The sequence below is a fragment of the Branchiostoma floridae genome, chromosome 2, assembly GCF_000003815.2.
Source record: "Branchiostoma floridae strain S238N-H82 chromosome 2, Bfl_VNyyK, whole genome shotgun sequence".
In the NCBI taxonomy this organism is placed as follows: Eukaryota; Metazoa; Chordata; class Leptocardii; order Amphioxiformes; family Branchiostomatidae; genus Branchiostoma; species Branchiostoma floridae.
In genome coordinates this window covers 18774857-18796730 of record NC_049980.1, presented here as the reverse complement: position 1 = coordinate 18796730, position 21874 = coordinate 18774857, and the positions used below count along the sequence as shown (strand labels likewise).

General features: G+C 41.9%; 1 protein-coding gene across 1 annotated transcript in view; it reads left to right on the top strand.

Moving 5' to 3' along the window:
- The window catches only part of LOC118408866 (C-myc promoter-binding protein-like), a 30925-nt gene extending 11628 nt beyond the window's left edge, over window positions 1-19297 (top strand). Inside the window, exons 2-16 of the mRNA XM_035809728.1 lie at window positions 365-532; window positions 1551-1631; window positions 2795-4294; window positions 6223-6433; window positions 8035-8106; window positions 8921-9115; window positions 9616-9832; window positions 11706-11759; window positions 12458-12958; window positions 14231-14485; window positions 15002-15119; window positions 15437-15494; window positions 15786-15893; window positions 16201-16265; window positions 17032-19297. Coding sequence (XP_035665621.1) covers window positions 365-532; window positions 1551-1631; window positions 2795-4294; window positions 6223-6433; window positions 8035-8106; window positions 8921-9115; window positions 9616-9832; window positions 11706-11759; window positions 12458-12958; window positions 14231-14485; window positions 15002-15119; window positions 15437-15494; window positions 15786-15893; window positions 16201-16265; window positions 17032-17168 — 3740 coding nt within the window. The 3' untranslated portion in view covers window positions 17169-19297. The remainder of the gene's footprint in view (window positions 1-364; window positions 533-1550; window positions 1632-2794; window positions 4295-6222; window positions 6434-8034; window positions 8107-8920; window positions 9116-9615; window positions 9833-11705; window positions 11760-12457; window positions 12959-14230; window positions 14486-15001; window positions 15120-15436; window positions 15495-15785; window positions 15894-16200; window positions 16266-17031) is intronic.
- Window positions 19298-21874: the final 2577 nt, after the last annotated feature.

The following is a 21874-nucleotide window of genomic DNA, read 5'->3' as shown; positions in this document are numbered from 1 at the left end:
CAGTTCAGGTAAGTCTAGTACCTTGTAATAAATCCATTACCAGTATTGGAGCATACGGAATCAAACAGAATGTTTCACACCCATTCCTCCTCCATACTAAAATAAGCACCTTGTATTAAGACTCACCCCTGTTGACTAAAGGAACATTCGTAAAATTATTTCGGCCCCCAAAATTGTGATAAAGTCATCCAAGTCCAAAATGGAATTTTTCCAATTTTATCTTTTCTCCATGCAAGAATGGACTCTTCCAAGGCATCCTCATGAAATCTGGACATTTCCCAGTGAAGGGAATGACACATGAATAGCACATATTTCTACAGACTGTGCTTTGGACACTTGTCTAATCTTTTCTGTTAACCTGCAGAAAATGAAGATGATACAAACGGAGTGGACTCAGATGCCACCGTTCAGGAGCAGCCCAAGTTCGAGCCGGTTGACTATGATGGGCCTGAACCATTCCGTCCACGCGTCAGCAGTATCGTCCGTAACTCCGGCAGTATGAGCAGTATAAGTACTCTAAGGGGAAGCACAAGTAAGTCATCGCAATTTGATATTATAACAATGTTCTTTTGGACTGAGCTAAAGGAAGGTAAAGGCAATTATATATGCTACAGTATATCACATTGAAGAATTGTCAGTAGGGAGAGTTTTGTACTGAACTGTAATGCCTACTTTTTCTGAGCATCAACTTGTCATTAATGTGCTGTGTGATTATTGCATCTCACCTCACTTCACCAGTTCCACTATTATTGCATATGTGCTTCAAATTGTAATCTTAAGTGATTGGTTCCAATATGTTTCCACACGGGATCACCATAGTACTGTGTAGTGATAGCCATACCAATGGCAGTTGCACCACAAATTTGTAGTCAAAAGGTGCAGGGGACTGATTAAGCTCTGATACCTTGAAAGTATGTCAAGTAGATCAGGTTACATTTTCCCATGAGTCAATGCTGTCTCTCTCGTACACTTTGCTACCGGTATACCAGATCCTCTTGTCTTGATTGCTTTCCTCTCTTCTTTTTGTTTTGTGTGTTATGTTCATTTTCCTTCCACAATAAATGTGCATCACCATGGTCTTCATTTCTTCAGACTTACTTAATTCTTCAGTTTCCAATTGAAAATGCAATAAGCTGCTTGGGTTGACAAAAGTTAGAAACATTTTGGCACATCCAAAAATTAAACATTTCACATTAGACATTGTCATTCTGTCACAAAATATGTTATCCACAGGCAAAATATATAACAGTAATGACCTAGTGGTGCAAAATAACTTATTCGAACCATTGGTTTACAGAACTGTCCTATTCTGTTCTTTTTCTTTCTTAAGACTTGAATCGTACTTGGTACTAGTTTTGCTTTATGTCTGTATCTGTATTTTCTATTTCTACTATCCCCCATATACATATTCATATCTAACTCATAAGAGGTCATCTAATAGTAATGCTTTATACCATCCATTATTACTCACTTACCATACTTAATTGCCCTTAATTTCTGCATGCTGTTTGAATGTTTCCTCCACATTTCTGCATGTTTTTCCTCACCAGGGAAGGATATTGAAGGCCATGGAAGGCCAAAAGTGAAAGTGAAACGCTTGATATCTCTGCCCGATGGTGTTGTTCCTATCGGTGAGTCATACCAGCGTGACTGTAACATGCTAAAAACAGTTGATGTTGTTGTCCAGTCGCACCATTGCATGGCCGAAGGCAGCGCTTTCTCACCAGTCCAGCCATGATTATTATGAAAGTGGTGTGTAATGCTGGATGAGTGCTGCTTAGATGACATCCCAGCCCAGATCCCCTCACAATTTTTTGCATTAATGCTGTTCTAATGCGCCAACCACTAATCATTCACCAATGCCAGACCACATCAGCATCAAACCCTGAGCGTTAGGGCAGTATTATACACCACTTCAATCTGTAGCACTTATAGCAATGGAGAGGGCTTTGCAATCATTATCAGCTTGTAAAGACTAGCTAGCTTGTTTGCGGTGGCTTGCACGTGCAGATCAGTTGACAATAGTAACAAAACTTTGATTTTTTTCCCTGTGCCACTATACCCCGGGGTAATTGCGCTAGAGAGGTAATGATCTTAGATAACCTTTATGGATTCTCTGACAAAAAGGCCTCTCAAAGCTGTAATTCTTTCGATTAATGCTGATAAAATTGAGTAAAACCAGTGAAATGCCATGGAAGTTGCCAGTCATTTTTATTAGAAAGGACAAAAAAAGGAGACAAGAAAGGATACAGCGCAGTCTCTCTGCATGACTTTGTCCTCTTCAAATCTTCCCCCCATCAAGCTCAAGCTATTACAACATTACTAACTTCACCAACATCTTTGCTGCCTTTACTGTTTGCACTTTTGTGTATGTTATTTGTTAGTTCTCACCAGTATTACAGCTTGAGCAGCTTGGCTGTAGGTTTAGGGGCTGTGTCCCCATAGCTCTGCTATTGAATGTCAGTAGCTATGCATGTTGTGTGAGGCTTCCTGGTGCCTGCTTGTGTTTTTGTGCTGTGCTCTCCTTGTTTTGTCCTTGAATGATTATCAAAAGTTGTTGCACTTTTGAGAGCTGCACTGGAACTATTCTCAAAGGCAGATATAAATAAGCATATCAGATATTCATCATTTGGTGCAAGGAATGCATCATTATCCTATGGACATGTGTGCCGAAAATACATTTTGTATGTGCATTTCATGTATATGTATTACAGCATTGTACCATACAGTAGTACACTATGTTTTTGTACTGTATCTCTGTAGTATGGACAGAAGTATTTGTCATTCCTCACAGGTAGTGCGGCAGGACTTCTCATCACCAGTCAGACCTCTGTGGAGGAGCCTGTCTTCCACGAGCGCTCGTACAGCCTCTCTGCCGCCTTCAGACCTGCACGCTCCACCAGGAAGAGACACAAGAGCGCGGGAGACCCCTCCAAGATGAAGCGTGCAGCTGGAGGCAGTGGCGGCAGCGGAGTGGAACGGCCGCGGTACCCGAGCGGGGACAGCAATGTCACCCTCACGGAGGTGCTGTCCCGACAGGGGAGTCATGACAGCGAGATGGACGGAGAGTTGAAGATTGACCTATTCAAAGGTGACGCCAAACTGCTGTCTGGGTTGAGTCGAGACGACAGTGTCAACCAGGCTCGACAGAGGATCAAAGGTGCCTCACGTCCGGCCAGCGTGGGATGGTTCTCGGACGGGAGCCGCTCCCGCTCCAGTAGTGATGCCTCTGTCATGAAACACAGAAAGGCTGCAGGGGCAGCCACCAGGTTGAAAAGGAGCTCTGGAGACAGTGTGATGTCAAGGAAGCAGTCAGAGGAGGATGAAAAGAAGAAGAAAGAGTTGGTCAGGAAAGACTCATGGGAAAATCAGTGGGACCCATTTTTAAATGAAGACCTGGATAAAGAAGAGACTGATGAAACAAAAGATGACGCAAAAGACGAATCTGAAGCCAAGTGCAATAGCATTGGAAGGCCTAGGATAAGACGGCCCAGCCTCACCGAGGCCTCCTTCCATCCTTTACTGCCATTGGATGATGATATGGACTCCAAACAGGAGAAAATAGCAAAGTCAGTGCCAAGCGAACCGAAAGGTAAGACTGACAGGTCCCTAAGTCTGGCATTAGAGTCGGACATGCCAAAACTGTTTCAGAACTTTGACAGCACAGGTACTTCGCCCACATCTGCTAACACTAGTCCTCCTCGAGAAGTTGTCCGACACATGCACAAGTCTCCCAGCTGTCACGCTAAGCTCAGCTCGGCTGGCTCTGCCCGCAGTCCGTTGAGTAGTAAGTTGTCGGAGAGCCCAGATGAATCAGGACTAGTTGTAGCAGTGGCTGCCTCCCTCCCCTCAAGAGCACCTTCTCACAATAGACAAGGTTCTGGCTCCAGCTTCAGCTTCCTGAAATCTGCTGCTGCCAGCATGTTCAGTCCTGGAAGGGGCACCTCTCCTACATCTTCCCCCAGCATGCCTCGCTCCATGAGCGAGGTGACCGGCTTGAAGGACAGGGCCTCCCCCTCCCTCACGCCAGTCCACAGCCGCCAGGGGTCGGGCTCCAGTTCCAAACTGGACGTGTTCAAAGCGGCGGCCAGTGCCATGGCCAGTAAATTCATGGGCAGCTCGCTGACGAGCAGGTCGGACAACATGCTGAGGGCCCCAGAACTGGACAGCCTGGTGACCTTCGACGGGGATGACTCGGAAGGAGAGAGAACTCCCAAGAGGAGCTCCAGGAACCTGGACTACTTGAGCAGGAGTGAGACACATCTGGTCGGAACACCTCCTGATATGATGTCAGGTCAGTCCATCTAATTATTGCCTATAACAGTGTCTCATAATCTTACAAAACATACTGATGTACTGGCTGCTCTGCTGTGCAAGATTTTTTACTGTTAACTCAAGTTGAAGACAGTTGATTTTATTTGCCCCATGTGCTCATATTTACATCTTGTATAGCAAGTTTTTGAGTTACAAAGCCTCTTATTTTATCACATTTTATCAACAAAGGTAAAGTATGAAGCTTATGGAAGTAGCTGGTGCTGCTTCACTACAGCTCACTTTGTTAGTCCAGCATACAGGGTCATTCGAACTTTGCGATAAGTGTGTTGCGCGATTGCTGGCTTTACGTCACCATCCAAAATGATCAATGAAGTCCTTACAACAGGTCTGTGCTGGGGCAGACCCTGGGATGAAACCCCTTCCCCTTAGGCAGTTGTAGGGCAGGAACGCTGGCTTCAGTATTTTTCAACTAGATTTCCACGAACACATACCTTTGCCAAATAAACCAGGTTTGTTATGTAGAATGATGTCTGTAGACATAGATGTGTTACTCATTACATTTTATTTTATATGCCAGGAGTTGGCTCATAACATTTCGCCATTGCTTATACAAATTAGATCCCTATTTACATAATGATATTAAATTGTATCAAGCATCACTTAAGCTATCACTATCAGCATACCAAAAATCATGATGATCCTTTCATCCCTTCTTGACTTATTCTCTTTCAAAGTAGGAAACTAAACCGGCTCCTGCAGTTCAAGAAAAGACATAACCGGATCCACACATACACCTCTTAGTCTCTGCCATCTTTCTCAGTTCCATATGTGTCAAGTTTGAAAGTCCTATCACGAAATGCAGTGGATTTATCAACTTTCCGCATTAATTATGCAAATTGTTAATTTATATAATTAGTATCTCATTATGTAAGTTTTTACTTAGGATATCTACATACCAAAAAAAAGGCGATCCGTCAACATGTTCATATTTTGCCATTAATTATGCAAATGAGATCATCATCTGCATAATTAATATGTATAGATATTTCTTTCTTTCTCAGCTACAAATGTGACAAGTTTGAAAGTCCTATAAAGGAATGCAGTGGATTTACAAACTTTCCTCATTAATTATGCAAATTAGCTGTCGATTTGCATAATTAGAATTCCATCATGTAAGTCTTCCATGTGGCTATCTACATACCAAAAATCATGACGATCCGTCAACACGTTTATATTTTCTCATTAATTATGCAAATGAGGTCTCTATTTGCATAATTAATATGGATTGATTTTTCTCTATTTCTCATCTATATATGTGACAAGTTTGAAAGTCCTATCATGAAATGCAGCGGATTTATAAACTTTCCTCATTAATTATGAAAATTAGTTGCTGATTTGCATAATTAGTATTCCATAATGTACAGTGTTACTTGGGCTATCTACATACCAAAAATCGTGACGATCCATCAACACGTTCTCGAGTTATTCTCGTCCAAAGTTTGAAAGGAAATCGGCGACTGCAGTTCCAAACAAGCCGCTAGGGGGTCCAAAATAATAGTACTTACTCTCTGCCCCAAGGGCTATCTACCACTCAAAAATCATAACCACAGCATGTCCAGAACACAAGATATCAAAAATTGAGGTTCTGCTGCAGTACCTTAGCAAGCCGCTAGGGGGCCCATTATCGAACTTGACCTTCGTTTTCCCGACCCCTATCCACGTACCAAATATTATCGGGATCCATCCAAGGCTTCTTGAGTTATGCTGTTAACACACACACAGACAGACAGACTCACAAGCCTAAAACATAACCTTAGCCATTCTGGCAAAGGTAAATAGAAGTTAAAATTAACAAGACTTTAGGTATTATGTATAGAACTCTGACGATTATTCTATCAAATGACTACTGACCAGTGTGTTCATTATGCCCATCTCACCTCCATACAGGGAGCCTTCCCATGCCAGGCATGCTGAACCGAAGGGACTCCCTTGACAGCCACGGGTCCTCCAGATATGCCAGCACCCAGAGTATATTCCATAACTACGCCATGGAGGTGCGCATGAGCAGCTGTATGAGGTGCTACAGCTGTAACACCCTGCTGTACGATGAGGAGATCATGGCAGGATGGACACCTGATGATTCCAACCTTAACACAGAGTGGGTATAGTTCACTTACACCTTAACACAGAGTGGGTATAGTTCACTTACACCTGAACACAGAGTGGGTATAGTTAACTTACACCTTAACACAGAGTGGGTATAGTTAACTTACACCTTAACACAGAGTGGGTACAGTTCACTTACACCTTAACACAGAGTGGGTATAGTTCACTTACACCCTAACACAGAGTGGGTATAGTTCACTTACACCCTAACACAGAGTGGGTATAGTTAACCTACACCCTAACACAGAGTGGGTATAGTTAGCTTACACCTTAACACAGAGTGGGTATAGTTAACTTACAACATAACACAGAGTGGTTATAGTTAACTTACACCTTAACACAGAGTGGGTATAGTTAACTTACACCTTAACACAGAGTGGGTATAGTTAGCTTACACCTTAACACAGAGTGGGGCCGCGTAGCACAGTGGTAGTGTACTCGGCCCGTGACCGAGAGGTCGCCGGTTCGAATCCGCTTGCCGTGTTGCCGGTCTTGTGCCCTTGGGAAAGGCACTTTACACGACTTTCCTCACTTTACTCAAGTGAAAAATGAGTCGTCCCTCGGATAGGACGTTAAATGGAGGTCCCGTGTATGGGGAGAGCCATACCCTATGCACGTTAAAGAATCGACAAATGTCGCCACATGTGCGAACATCCTTCCGAGCGGATCAAACCATTCCGGCCAAAATAGGGGTAGGGAATCTCCCGAGCAGCCCTCGTAACCCCTGCTTCGCCTATTGGGTCAGATAGTCCTCACTCATAGTGAGCAATTGGGCTGGTCTCAATCATGATGTTTCTGACCTAGGGCGAAGAGTTGCTGTTACAGTTCCAATCATGTAACCCGTAACCTTGAGTGGCCTTCAGGCCTTGTTACGTGGTGACCATTGAGTAAAAAAAAAAAAAAAAAAAAAAGAGTGGGTATAGTTAACTTACACCTTAACACAGAGTGGTTATAGTTAACTTACACCGTAACACAGAGTGGGTATAGTTAAGTTACACCTTAACATAGAGTCGGTATAGTTAACTTCATCTGGCTAAGGTACCCACTTAGCTACACAAATTTGTATTGGTTATTCGCTTTGGCAGTTCTACTAGAGAAGGCTAGAGTTAAGATCCTTCCCACAACTTTTGGTTTATAGGTAGTTTTCTAGTGTCTATCTCCGACTATGGCCCACACCTGTGCAAGCATTACAGCAGGGGCCGGCCCACTTGTAATATAACTTTGTTTTTCAGCCACCATAATTTTTTCATAAACTGCTGTCTTACAGTGTCATGCAAAATGCAAATTCCTATGACTTCGATTTTAATTTTGGTATACATGATCATTTTGTACATACATACCGTATATGCATGCACATGCTCTAAGTCTTTCAATTTGTGCATGCACATCTGATGTAGAGAATATATTTCCTGATGTCCCTCACTTGTAAACAGCTCTTTGTCTTGATGTGTTTGCAATGTGGATGCTTGCTAACTTCTCAGAGTTTACCCACAATCCCTGTGTTACTGGAACTGTGAGAGTGCTTGTTTAATTGTTTAGGATATAAAGGAAAATGTTTATGATAGTCTTAATTTTTTCTTTGTTTTGTTTCAGGTGCCAGCATTGCAAGTCTCTCCTTGTCCCATTCCTTAATGTAGTGGTAACAGACTTGAGAGGAGGAAGCCGGTGAGTGGGGATGTGGGTGCTTAACATAACATAACATAAACTCTTGCTGTTCAGGACTGTTCCATTCTGCCGAGTTTGTGGACTTAGACCTCTAACATGACATTGAAAATGGGGCATTAAAAAATAACAGGGCTTTGTCATGGTGAAATTTGTTGTCTGGCAAGTTACAGTTGAAGACTGGTCACCTCTGGCTTGATATGGTTATGTAAAGAAGTCGAGACGGGGCTAGCCGTAGAACTCCGGTAGAGAATGATCACAGACGCTTAATGGTTGCCGTGGCGGAGTAACAATCTTTATTCTGCACTGTCACGTCCTCTCCTCACTTTGCCTCAACTCATCTCATCTGACCGCTCAATCTTACTAGCTCAATCTCAAATCTGCCTTCTATTTATTCCTGAGCTGGGTGCTGATATAATCAGACCAGATGTGCTTGACAGCTAATTAGATAACTATAGATCTTCCCTTTCTTCTCCCTTATCTCCTCCTTGGTCAGCAAAAATACAAGATGTTTATAAATATAATATATCTGTGATCATCAGTTTCTGTGGATTTCTTGGAAGCTCGGTCTGAATCAACATGTGGCCAATATGTGCCCTGTTACAGTCACTAGTCAATCAGAATTTTACACATTTGAGAAATCTTCTCTGAAAAGACATTAGAGTAATAGGGCTAATTGGGTAATTACTAGGGTGTTCCTACATGTGTACTTAGAAAAACTGTGTGTCATATTGATTTGCAGCGTAATAGACATAATACTGTATTTCCTTATAGACCTATTTCCATCTCTCTCTGTCTTATGTTGTTCTCCTCCCAGGCAATTCCTAACTCCCAGCCAGTCCATAGAGAGCTTCCACAGTATCCAATCAGCCCCTCCGATCCACCCCATGGCGACGGTGAGTCAGACCAGCCTGACCAGGACGGGGTCGGACCTGAGTGCAGACAGCCTGGTGCAGGTGGGGGAGGGGGAGGTAGATGGAACTGCCATGAGCCACAGCTACAGTCCTGCAAGGTCAGTCCAAACTGTCACTCATCATTAGTCATTTATTATCCCTCTGCATAGATAGCTTATATGATATAACCTTTTGCACTCTCAGCTGGCTACTCAATCTGTATTGGATATGGATTTATGTAGTAGGTAGAAGGTTGAAGATAAAGAGCAGGGTTTTCCTCAACAACCATCCTTTTATCTTATAGAATTTTACTGTATGGGACAAAAAAAGATAGACCATTTTTAACAATTGTAACTTTATTACTGTAACTACATTCATTTATCAACAGTGCAACAAAAATTTCTAGACTGTCAATATGAAACCAAATGCACTTTACCACTCAAAATGCATGAAGTTGTATTCAAGTGGGTTAGAACTTCACAAGGGATCAGAGAAGGTAGTGAGGAAGTGGCAATGTCATGCACAATAAAAAAGTTACCCAAACAAGTGGCCAGGCATTTCACAATCTGATCATTGTCCTTACTGAGTCAGACAATATCATGTTCTCTCCCCCCAACAGGCCTCACATCAAACTGAAACACTCCCTGTCTGTGGACCATCCTCACAGCGACTCTGCGCCCCAGCCCATCCACATCCCGGTGGACCGGCGGCGCTGCACCAGCGAGTGTGTTCCCGCACGCAGGGAGTCGCTCGGCTCGTCCCTGAAGACTGGCCCGCTCCTCAGTGTGGAGGAGGAACAGGACAAGAGTCTTCCTTCCAGCTTCAAGGACCAACAGGTAAGTTTGACTCATTTCTCAAGCTCATCATACAGAATACACAACTGACTCTTTAGGACTTTATCTTAGGTTCAGGAAAACAGTTCTGCCGGGAGATAATGAAAAATTTCTTCAAATTGAATCAACAGTTGTGTACATTCATGCACATGAGCAGACACACAAACGTGCACGTGTGCACGCACACACACTGATCTTGAACAGCGTTCTTATTCAGTTGAAAAGAAATTAAATGTAGATCTTTGGACCTCTTTTGGGGCCAGTAAGGGCACACACACATACGCAAGCCTTCTGATCTGTTTGATTGTTGTGGCAAATGCATATTGCATTACATGTATGCTGTATACATGTAGATTTGATGAAGCCTAGTTTTCTGTCTTTACTAAGTCACACTTGATTGCTAATAGATTGTCATGTATGTGCAATATGCTTGACGTGCAACTGCATCATCTGTGCAATATCTATGCTTGACGTGCAACTGCATCATCTATCTGGACCAAGTACACATGTATTGACTATCTAACAGAACTCGTACATGCACAGGCTAAACCTCCTAACAAGTTTAACTTATGCCAGGGTCAGGTATTGAGAATACACTTTATATGATATGTTTGCAAAACTCTTTTATAGCCTAATGCACTAATGTTCTCTTTCTCTTTCCATAATTATTTACAGATGTTCTAATGTACTCCTCATGACTCCTATGATAAGCCACCTCACAGTTCTAGCACTGCACAGGATTATGGGTAAGGTCAGAGGTTAAAGCCCCTTGGAAGTAAATTGTGTACAAGTAAGGGAGCTTAAACTTTGACCTGAGACCACAACGCATTCGAACTGTGAAGTAGCTTATTATCCTTTGCAGATATTCTACTTGTCAGCGCTCTCAGCACCTGCTCTTCATCATTAATCTACTAACAACTTCCTTCCATCTATACCTATCTGTGCACAGCTTGTATGTATGTTTGAGGAGGACTCCCATTCAAGGATGTTGCTCTGGTGATGAAAGCTAATAAACACAAACTTCTTACTGGTGAAATATAAATTTCTACCTTGAATGTGTGAGAAGTCCAGTCATTGTATAATGTAACCAATGGAAAAGGTGGACTGCTCATCCGCTTGTAACTGTATCATGATATTCCAGCACATGTGCATGATTAATACGTGTTCATGGAAATAGACCTCTTATCACAATAGCATTGACCAATAGGTTAAGATATTTTTGGGAGTATGTTTGTGGCCAGCATTTGATCCCAAAGTGTGTGTGTGTGGGTGGGGTGGGGGTGGCGGGAGTGGCTGAGTGGCTAGGCTAGGGGACACGAGATTGATAGGTCATGGGTTCGATCCCTGGTATTTCTCTCCAGGCATTGTGTTTTTGGCAAAGACAACTTTCCTTACTCAACTGTGGTGTGGAAATGAGTACCTGAATTTCTGTACGCAAGGTAAAATCTGGTGGAAGGAGAGGAGGGATGGGCTCTGCTAGAAAGCTTGTGCCATCAGGGCTTGCTGGTCCAAATAATCTACAAAAAGAACCCTGGGAACAAAATCCTGAATACAGGCATGACAAGATGGCATTGCTAAAAGTGGTTAGACCAGGGGTCACTGGTTAGATTCTTAGCTAGATGTTGTGTCCTCAGGAAGGTACTCAACACAGCTTCCCTCACTCCACCCAGATGTAAAATGGATACCTAATTTTGGTTGGGGAGGTAAAAGGTATTGAAAGGGGAGGGATGGGTTCCACCTACTGTGCCCAAGATACTGTCCCTACAGCCTTAAAGTGGCTACATGTGAATTTTTCTTTCTTAGACAATTTAGCTGGATGAATAGAGTTTTGTAGTCCTTTGTTCCATTATAGAAAGTTGTGTGTTGTACGTTACAGGAACACAAGGACAGTACCGTACAGGAAACCAAGCCAGACACTTCCACCTCACAGGTAACTCATGGCCACATCCATCCATGCTTCCAATCATTGTGCAATCAGTCCTCATAATCACTGCACTAACGTATCATCTCCTGGTACAAACACATCTGGAGTAGCTATTCTAGGAAATTGATTATACTATAAACTTTAAGCAAAATCAATTGTACATAATAATTTTGCACGGGTGCATAGAGAGGTACATGGACATAGAATGACTATTGACTAATCATGAGTCATCATTGATATACGATACTAATATGATGTGATTATAACAATGAATTATGACTACTATGACATGTGTATAGTCTGGCATATTGGTTGTTCTCTTCAGAACATAATTCTTGGCAATCATTTGAAAGAACATGATGCCATACCAGACTTGTGTATTTTGTATATATCATAAATTGAGCAAGTTCATAGAAAGATGTTCCTTTGATATTGCCTCGAAAGGAAGTATATTACCGAACTAGAACTAGATAGAATCAACAATGCCTTAGTGACCTAACAGTTAACAAAAACGTGTTGCACATCCAATTTTTTAAAGATATCCATTATGAAGAGAAGATATCTTAGTGTTTTAACAATTAGAATTACTACAAGCTTTCAAAAAGTGTGCTCAGTGATTGGTCAATACAAACATGTATCAAACATGTCTAAGTCTGTAACAACAATTGTAACTGCAAATATTACTTTAAATGTTGAATTTTAAGCATACGAAGCTGATCGTAAGGGGAGGTGTTGCTGCCAACCCGCGGGTTGCTGAGATTCGTAAGGAGTGCCTCGGTTCCTTCAAGTACCGTCCACAACAACTCCTTCCTGAAGCGGTGAGCTACCTGGGCATGGCGGCAGCTGGAGATGCAGACTCTGAAGCTAAGGCAAGACCAATATGGTTGGGAAGGACTAAAGTCATTCCACTGGAGCACAAACTCAACAGGCCCAAGTCTAAAAGTGTTGAAGCCTTGCTTGAGGACTCTTCTCCAAAGACCACCATCACAAGAAGTGCAAGCCTAGAAGGGATAAGGTCTTCTGTGGAAAATTCGGGCTGCTCTGGCGATGGCGGAGAGACGACAGTGCTGAACAGCCGGCTCTGTAGGAGTGTAGGGAGTGGGCTGGATGAGACGGGTTCTGAGTCGCCACCATCATCTTCTACGCCACAGCGTGTCGTCACCGGGCTGGATGAGACTACAGGACAGGTGGATAGCATGGACACGGTTTGTACTTGTCCCACAGAACCATTTACAACTGTTTAAAGGCAGCTGGGATGGCAAGGATGAGGCTTAGGTGATTTGTGCTGGGCTAGGTGTCACAATGATTCTTCTCAGACAACATACCAATTCTCACAATGATAGAAAACAGTACAACAGAAATCAACTTCGAACTGCTCTTTCAATCATACAGACCATTGTTAGTGGTTCCACTTATCACGTAATCACACCTGTAGGGTACAGTGTTGGAAATTGGTACTTGAAATTAAATTTCGTGTCTGTGACTGGTGTATTTGCACATGATTATTGTTAGAACCAATCATTTGTGTAGTTTTATTACTGATTGCATTAAAAGAGCATTACAACAAGGTTCCAGTTAATTATAAAAACCCTTCTTTGTCTGATTCAAAATGTTCACTATGATGTACAACAAATTACTCTTTAATGGTTGAGACATGTTTATTAGTTAGCTTCGTAATTGAATGACTGTATGTGCTTATGGTCCAATATTGATGATATACCTGCACAAGTTTAAAACATTTTCCAAAGAGTTTGTTGAGGATTGTAGTCAAGAATATATTTAACCTTCTCCCTGCAACTTGTATTGGTCGAGGAAAAACTTTCTGTGGAGAGAAGGTTAATTATATTTAACATGATAGTTTGTCATTGCACTTTTAGAATATATTCTCTGCCCCTAAGGAGTCACCAAAAAAAGAAAGCAAGCTAAATCAAATTCAGCAACTTTGATCTACTGCAGCTTTTTCTATAACCAACGTATTGATTCATTAGGATTAGTAATGCATGTCATGGTCAGCTAGTTGATGTAGATTTTGTCCTTGTGCAGGTCTGTGCTGCAGTACATGTACATGTGTATGGTTAGTTGTGTGAGAATCTCATGCATGTGTCTAGCATGATTTCTTGTGTTACTTCAGCAGACAAATACATAACAGGTAAGAATTTGATTGAAAGCTTTTGCTTCCACAGTTGGGGACTGTCTCTTGCTGCACCAGATGGTCATGGTAACTTCTTGATAACTGATCAAATTATTTTGTAGTCCCCATGCAAATGCTAAGTGACAGATTGATCTGAATCCTCAGAACATTTTGATGTGGTTGATTTCCTGACTCCTTGATTTCTCTCAATGTCTAGGTACTGTTCTTTGATTTCTAGGTCACAGATGCAACTTTTCCAAGACATACTGTCATGCAGTGCTCATGCTCCTTCCCCTGAGAGCCCAGCACCACACTTGTACTTAAGTCTTGTTTTTGCCATGTGTAGGAGTTCCTGGCTGTTGCTGCGCAGCGGCCGCAGCCTGACCCCATCACGGTGCCGTACCTGAGCCCGCTGGTGCTGCGGAAGGAGGTGGAGAACGTGCTGGAGAGTGAGGGGGACAGCTCCCTCACCAGGCCTGACTTCGTGGACCAGCACCCCATCATCTACTGGAACCTGGTGTGGTACTTCCGCCGGCTGGACGTGCCCAGTAACCTGATCGGACTGGTGCTGTCAGCGGAAATCACCACCAAGGCTGCAGAGGTATGGGATGACAGACGTACTCACAGGTCCCATCACATGCTGGGTGATATAGGGGCACTATGGGTAGCTCAAGAAACAAAATCTTTACTGTGACAACATAGACCAAACTGGACACATACTCATTGCCCCCTGCACTACCCATAGTGCCTTACGTCTTCCAGCATGCACTGCAATCTGCGAAAAGGTCTTTGTGAAGCCACTGGTCACTCTTTTAATTTGTACCTGTAAAGGCACAAAAAAATTGGAAAGGATCTCTATTAATATATATGAGTATATGGTAGACATGCATGTATGTGCAATATAATTTTGAGGGAAACATGGTCTTCCCTATTGACAGTACAAGATCAGCTGTAGTGCTTTAGGCACAGTGTCTGTGAACTTTGGAAAATTACTCTAAAATGTTGTTGGAAAAATTGCATTTTACATTTCTATTTCTCATGCCAGCAACTTTATCTTCAACTATGTATGATGTGAATTTAAAATGCTTGATTTTCTTTATTGCTTCTTTCCGTACAGATCCCCAAGCAGTGGCTGTCAGCAGACAGTAAGCATGTGTGTGTGAAGGTTCTCTGGGACAACATCAACCTGCATGAGGAGCCAGGACAGCCTCTGTACCTCATGTGGAATGCACATGGTACTGGGATCACTTAAACTGTATTTCCGTACGTAGATATAAAAAAGGGTAAAGCAGCCAACCTTAGACTGAGGCGAAGCATAATGCTGTTTGGATAGCTACCGGTAGTAGTGCGATACGGCCTTGCCACGACTTGTATTTTCAGCTTAGTCACCCCTACTGTTCTCGAATAGTGTTCTTAAACCTGCAGAGGTTTGATACATGAGGCTAATTCCTGAAGCTCCCCGATAAACAGGGCTGTTGTGTTCATGTTACCATCCAAAACGAATGTTATACCCCTCCCCTTTGCTTGTCTAATGATTTGTGTTGGTTCACAGCTCAAAAGTCATCCTTGGCACATGCCCTCATCACAGAGGAGAAGCTGTCATCTAAGCGGTAAGTTAGGAAATAGTGCTTTTCATAAACTCAAAGTACATGTTTGACATACAGTGCACAGGCTGACATAATCTGTCATACTGCTACAGGTGCACTCTAATAGTATTGTGACGTATTTGTATAAACGATCCTCCTGTGTACAGCTGTAGTTGATTGCAGTTAATGCACTTTGAACGAGCTTGCAAGTTTTTCCCATGTTTGAATAAGGCTACATAATAGCAGCAGACAAAACCATGTTTGTCAGAAGTGTCTTTATGGCTGATTAATGGTGTTTACTTGACTGTTTGCTAGGTTCATGCAGTCGATTGTGACGAGTATTCAGAGTAACGACCTGCTGACCCCCATGAAGTACATGCTACAGGAGTACCACAAGCACAAGGCTACACAGGGCAGACACAGGTCAGTTTACATCTAGTAATCTTGTATTATACACTGGGGCTCTGTATCTATATGGTATTGTGACAATCTTTTTAGTACTGGTCAGAAATACAGATTGACCAGTACTGTACCTGAATAGACTTACGTTCAAGTATGCACAATATACTTCTTTTGTCAATTAGTGATTCCAACCACAAGAACAAAAATTTACCATAGCACTTGAAATAAATCATTAAATGAAAACATTGCAGAAGATTTTGCATGCCTTTTTATGATCAAGTTGTCTTTAAACTGACTACTTGTATTCTGTTTTGCCACTGTCCTACAGGAGTATCTACAGAGAGATACTATATCTGTCCTTAGTATCTCTAGGAAGGGACAACATTGACCATGGTAAGCTTCTTTATTTTGTGGTCTGATGACCAGCACTGTGCCTCTTGCATAGTATAATTTCAGTTTTGAGAATTCTTTTTTTTTTTTCGTAGAAATGACCATTCTTTTTGTTTTGTTACTTTTCACTCCCTGCATGTGATATGCACAGGTAGGATCAGAGCAACATGTGAGTTTTTAAATGCACCATACCTTCTACAATTCTCTCCACTAATCTCCACTTCTTACTCCTAATCAAAACTAACTATCTTTTGTCATATCTCTCAAGCTGTCTGGCATTTTTAAATCATTTTTTGAGCTAATCTTACAGTAGTTATCCAAAGATTATAAAAATCAATTGCAAACAGCAAGGTTTTACCTTATGTTTAGATTTCCACATTATACAAGCAAGTTTGAATAAAGGCTAGTTCTGCCTTGTGTCATAGATAGTCCTAACACAAACCTCTCCATGCATCCTACTGCAAGCTGGGAGATCTGGCCATGATGGGTAGCATAAGGTGCAAGCAACAACATGACCATAATAGCATGTATGCTGGCCATGCCCACTGTTTCCAGTCTGGAGTACCTGTGTGATAAAGATTTTGTTTGGCGCCTGTGTTACCCATAGTGCCCTGCATCTTCCAGCATGCATTGGGATCTGGAAAAAAGACTTTGCCAGTTTTTGGAAAAAGGATGGCTACATTTCACATTTGACCAACAACTACCCACACTTGTGTAACAAGAACTGATTATTGTAAACATGATTGCCTTTTTTCCCTGCCCTACACAGATGCGTTTGACCGTGAGTACAAGCTAGCATTCAGCCGTCTATCTGAGGACCTACAGGCCATGACCCAAGAGGATGACAAACCGCCCAGTGCCCGGACTCTGTGGTGTCGGCGCATCTTCAGTTCTCTCTACCTGTAGCCTAAACTCTGCTTCCTGATAATTTGTGTATAATCTTAAGTCCTTTTTATTTGCTGCTGGTTTTCAAAGTTTACTGCCTAAGATTTATCACAATACTTCACTAGTATGCTTCTGCAAATTGTTCTTTAAGATAGATAAACGTGTAAATAGCTGTGAAAAATGATAACGACATCTATTTGTCTTTGCATCCCATGTTATGAATACCTGGTCTTGCAAGCGATTAAGATTTTTGCTATAGATGGCTCTACATGTATATGATGTTATTGATATGAGCCATGTTTTTTCTGCATTTGTACAAGCAATCTGTGGGGATGGTTAATGGAGTTTTGGACGCTCAGCACTGTGCAAGTAGATTTGTGGAACTCTTCCAAAAAGTAGAAACAAATGTAAGTTTGCAAAGTATTTAAAAGTCTAACAAATTAGAAGAGAAAGGGACAGGTTTGTGGCCCTGTAAGGTTTATTGCATGTGTTTAGTTGGTTCATATATTACACTTCAAGCTAAGAAAATGTAGGAACTTCTCATTGCCCACACAGTGTGAATTTTGTGGGGTTTCAGCTTCTCGTTTCATTGAATCTGAGGTTGGAAATTTGGCACTATGAACAAAAAGCCTTTTTATTCGTGTGATAGGGAGAAACATACATCTACATCATGTCTGCAATTATTCAAGGCTATCAAAACTCCAGCTAGGTATCACATAGACACACAGGAGATGCAATGCAGAAAACATTTACATGTAGTTCACATGGCTATGCTAGCAGACAGGAGATCAAGAGGTCATGGGGGTTCAATTCCTGGATGCAGTGGACCAGACCTTGTGTCCTTGGAAAAGGCACGTCAAACTGCTTTCCTCACCCCACCTGACTTGGGGAGGTAGGGGAATCAATGGGCTCTGTCTTCCAGCACCATACCCAAGAAGACAGCCTCGTAAAGGTTAGGTGGCTATTGAACTACCTTTTTTAATACCTTGGTCTGCATACTACAAGAAGGATTATATGGAAAGATATTGCTTAGTTTGACAAACGCTTTTAAGAATTCAGAGGTGAAGGAAAATTGTATACTAAAGCCTTTTATACATGATAGTTTCCTTGCAATTGGTGATTGTTACAAGCCAGGATATAAAGCCATAACCAAAGTCATCATGGTCAAATCAAAATCCAGGATGTTTACAAAGCAAAAAGTTTGTGGACAGTTTGTGTTTGTAGGACTGCCTTATTCCATACAAGTTGATGTTTGTCATTGCTTTTCTTCCTACAACCCGAAAGTTGTACCTTCGTGACATGAAAATCTGTTTTTGCTATTATTCGCTTTTATTCTTAAACAGTCAGTGGCCTGACGAGGAAACAAATAAAGGGGATATAAGAAAAATCAGCTTATCTTGAGATGGTGTACATACACTGTAAAGAGGATCTAGGAAGTCACCGTGAATGTATTTACCATGTGCTCATGAGGTGTAATTGGTAGGAATAGATTTTTATTGCTTTAGATTATTAAAATACATGCAAATGAGACATCTGATTTTGCAATTTCTGAAGGCTGGAGCTTTCTTTGATGATCCTGTGTACAACATAATTGCCTTTCTCTAACTGAAAGGAAATCTAAGGAGCAATGAAAAATGCTTGTCTGACTGCCCTTACACTGCAACAGCACCGCTCTGTTTGAAATATATGATAGAAGATTTGAACCATATCTGTCAGTGTTAAGGATTGCAGATGTTACGTATAAGCTATCTCACTGCATTGCTGAGTACAAATATTTGTGATTTTCCCTGCAAAGACAGATTTACAAATGTTCTTTCTGTTGTCAACATTTGCATATTGTAGCAGTTGCTCAAGCAATGGTCATAATTTGCATGTTAAAACAATGCTGCATAAATTTTGAATTCCTTTACAGTTGATCAAATTTCAGTGATACATGTAATAAGATGTGGTTTTCCTTTTTTGTTTGGTCACAGTTACGTAGATTCCAGTTTATATTTACCAATGCAGTATTGGTATATAATATTTATTTCATGCAAATCATTGCTAACAACATTAGCATGGACATGTCCAAACTTGTGTTTATTATGTAGAAGATAAAGATCACAATTGTACAGATGGTCATTTGAGTAAAATTGGCTAAAATATTGCAATTGGCTGTACTTGTTTGTGTTTTGTTTGCTGCCCATTATAATATACATTGTAGCTGTTGGGAGAGCGTGTTGTTGCAATGTTTGTTTGCAATGTACACGTACACGGTACACCTGATGAAAGTCAAATGTCAAGTCAAAGTTTATTGCACAATGATTGCATAGCTCTCTGAGGCCCTTTGTTTTGGCTTATATTGAAGATAGCCTGACTAAAATCAAGCCCCTAGCGGCCGGCCCTATAATTGCCGCCACCCGTAGGAGCTTGATGTCAGGTCCGTCTAAACCTCGCGGATATTGTCGGCAGTGGGCCTCCATATATGGTGCTAATGAGATGCAAAAGTCACGTGCGGAGGGGGGGGGGTCATTAAGCCCAGCCGGCGAGAGAGCTTGTGTAAACACAGGCTAATATTGAAGACACTTTTGCAAAAAAAAAAAAGGGCAACAAATGTGTAAATATGAGACCAAAAAAAACAGCCTGCTTTGGGGGCTAATGATATTGCATCAGGTACAACGTATGGCAAATACACCAACATCATGTATACGGTATACCCTGTTTTTTTTTTACATTTCACCTTGAGTATGATTTGTTTCGTACAACTTGAATTATATTTTCCATATGTTGGTGAGATAATTGTTGGAAGGTGAGATATTGTTGGAAAGACAAGGTATTGTGGGAAAGAATTGATTTCATCACACAAAAAGCAGGTGACCTCTTTGCACGATTGCACTTATAGAATTCTTTTGGCTAAAATCTGCAATGGAGGTAACGTTCGTCCTCTGTTATTATTATAGTTTTAACAGATTTCAAGACATCCCAAATAACACAAAAAGGAGAATATTTAAAAAGGTAGCGTGATATAATATATAGGCCGCAACTTCCTATTTTGCTGACCGCGTGTCCGCAGCCTGGACTTATGTAGCTTTGGTCGACTCCCAGGTCGCTGTACAACACCAGTCGGTACACTAGTGTGTTGGAACACTTCCATAGAGATTTCGGAACATAGGGATTTCGGAACATAGGGATTTCGGAACATAGGGCGGTCACCGCGGGGACGTGCTGGTGTTGTTTTTCTTGGGGGGGGGGGCTGTGTCTTTTTTTGGGTACATCACTCTTCATGAGAGTCTGCATGGGGGGGCCTGGCAACGCTTTACGCTAAATTCAGGACGGTCGACAACGTTTTACGTTAAATTCCGAAGGCCGGCAACGTTTTACGCTAAATTCAGAAAGGCTGGCAACGGTTTACGCTAAATTCTGGAAGGCTAGCAACACTCGACAGGGGCGGGGGCATGCTCCGCTGGGAAAATTTTGAAATTTGACTCTCTGAAACACTATTTCCTGTATTTTGAACGAAAATTTGTGAAATCCTGACCGCCTGAAACGCGATTTACTGCATTTTTCTGGCTATTATATAAAACTTATGACATTTCTATAAGCAATAAGGGTGTTTGAGGTTGACACGTCACATCCCCCAACATCATTTTCAGCATTTTGAGCGCCGAAGGCGCGAGGCGACGCAAGGGAGGACCACGAAAATATTGAAATCTTGACCCTCTAAAATGACATTTCCTGCATTTTGATGGGCAAATTTTGCTGGCAGACTAAGCCAACTTTAATTCCTATTAGCAAATTTGTTTTCGAGGGCGAGGCCACCGATACAATTTTTACCATGTCGATGACCTAAGGTGAGAAGAGTCGCAAGGGAGGTCCGAAAAAATTTTGAAATCTTGATCCTTTGAAACGCAATTTCCTTTGTTTTGAGTGCTAAAATTCACTGGTAGACTACGCTTCGACTTACGAAATTTGGGAGGCCAGACTACGATTTACGGGTAATTTTTAGGCTAGATTACGTTTTACGTAAAATTTTTGGGCTAGATTACGCTTTACGTGAAATGCATTGGCTACGCTTTACGGTAAATTTTCCATCCTCACTACGAATTACGTGAAATAAAAAAGGTTCCCTACGAATTACGGGAAATTAAAAGGCCTGCCTACGCCTTACGGAAAAGAGCATGCAGACCCTCCTTCATGTCTCAAAACCTACGGGAAAATTTCACATACACAAACATTTCAAGATATTGGTAAGTTCAAGCAAGAGGTTCTAGTGATAACCTCATTTTTCCAACATACATCACTGATAGACACACGTGTCACTGTTTTTGTACAATATCAGCAGTCGCTGGATTCGCTCTGCACCACTTGCATTGTGACAATCAATCAAACGAAGTGTCAGTGGTTTATCACGCTTAGTGACGGGTCACACCCTGGGTCACATACTGACAGATGGTCTTCTGTCTTCTGGGAGAGTTTGTTTGTTTGTTTATGAGTACGAGTAATCGGTCTGTAACACAAACTCTCGCAACCCAGGACGCCATGGAGCCGCCTCCGCAGGGGAGTGAGCCTTGCAGGGTTGCAGCGGTATGCCACAACCGATAGTCATCATAGTGTAGACATGTGGCAGAGCTTGTTCATAATCGCTACATATCCATACGATGATACAGCCAGTCAGTTATATTGTCTGAGACGTGATATATTGGCCTGGCCGATGAATCGCCAGTTACATTGTTTACAAACACTGAAAC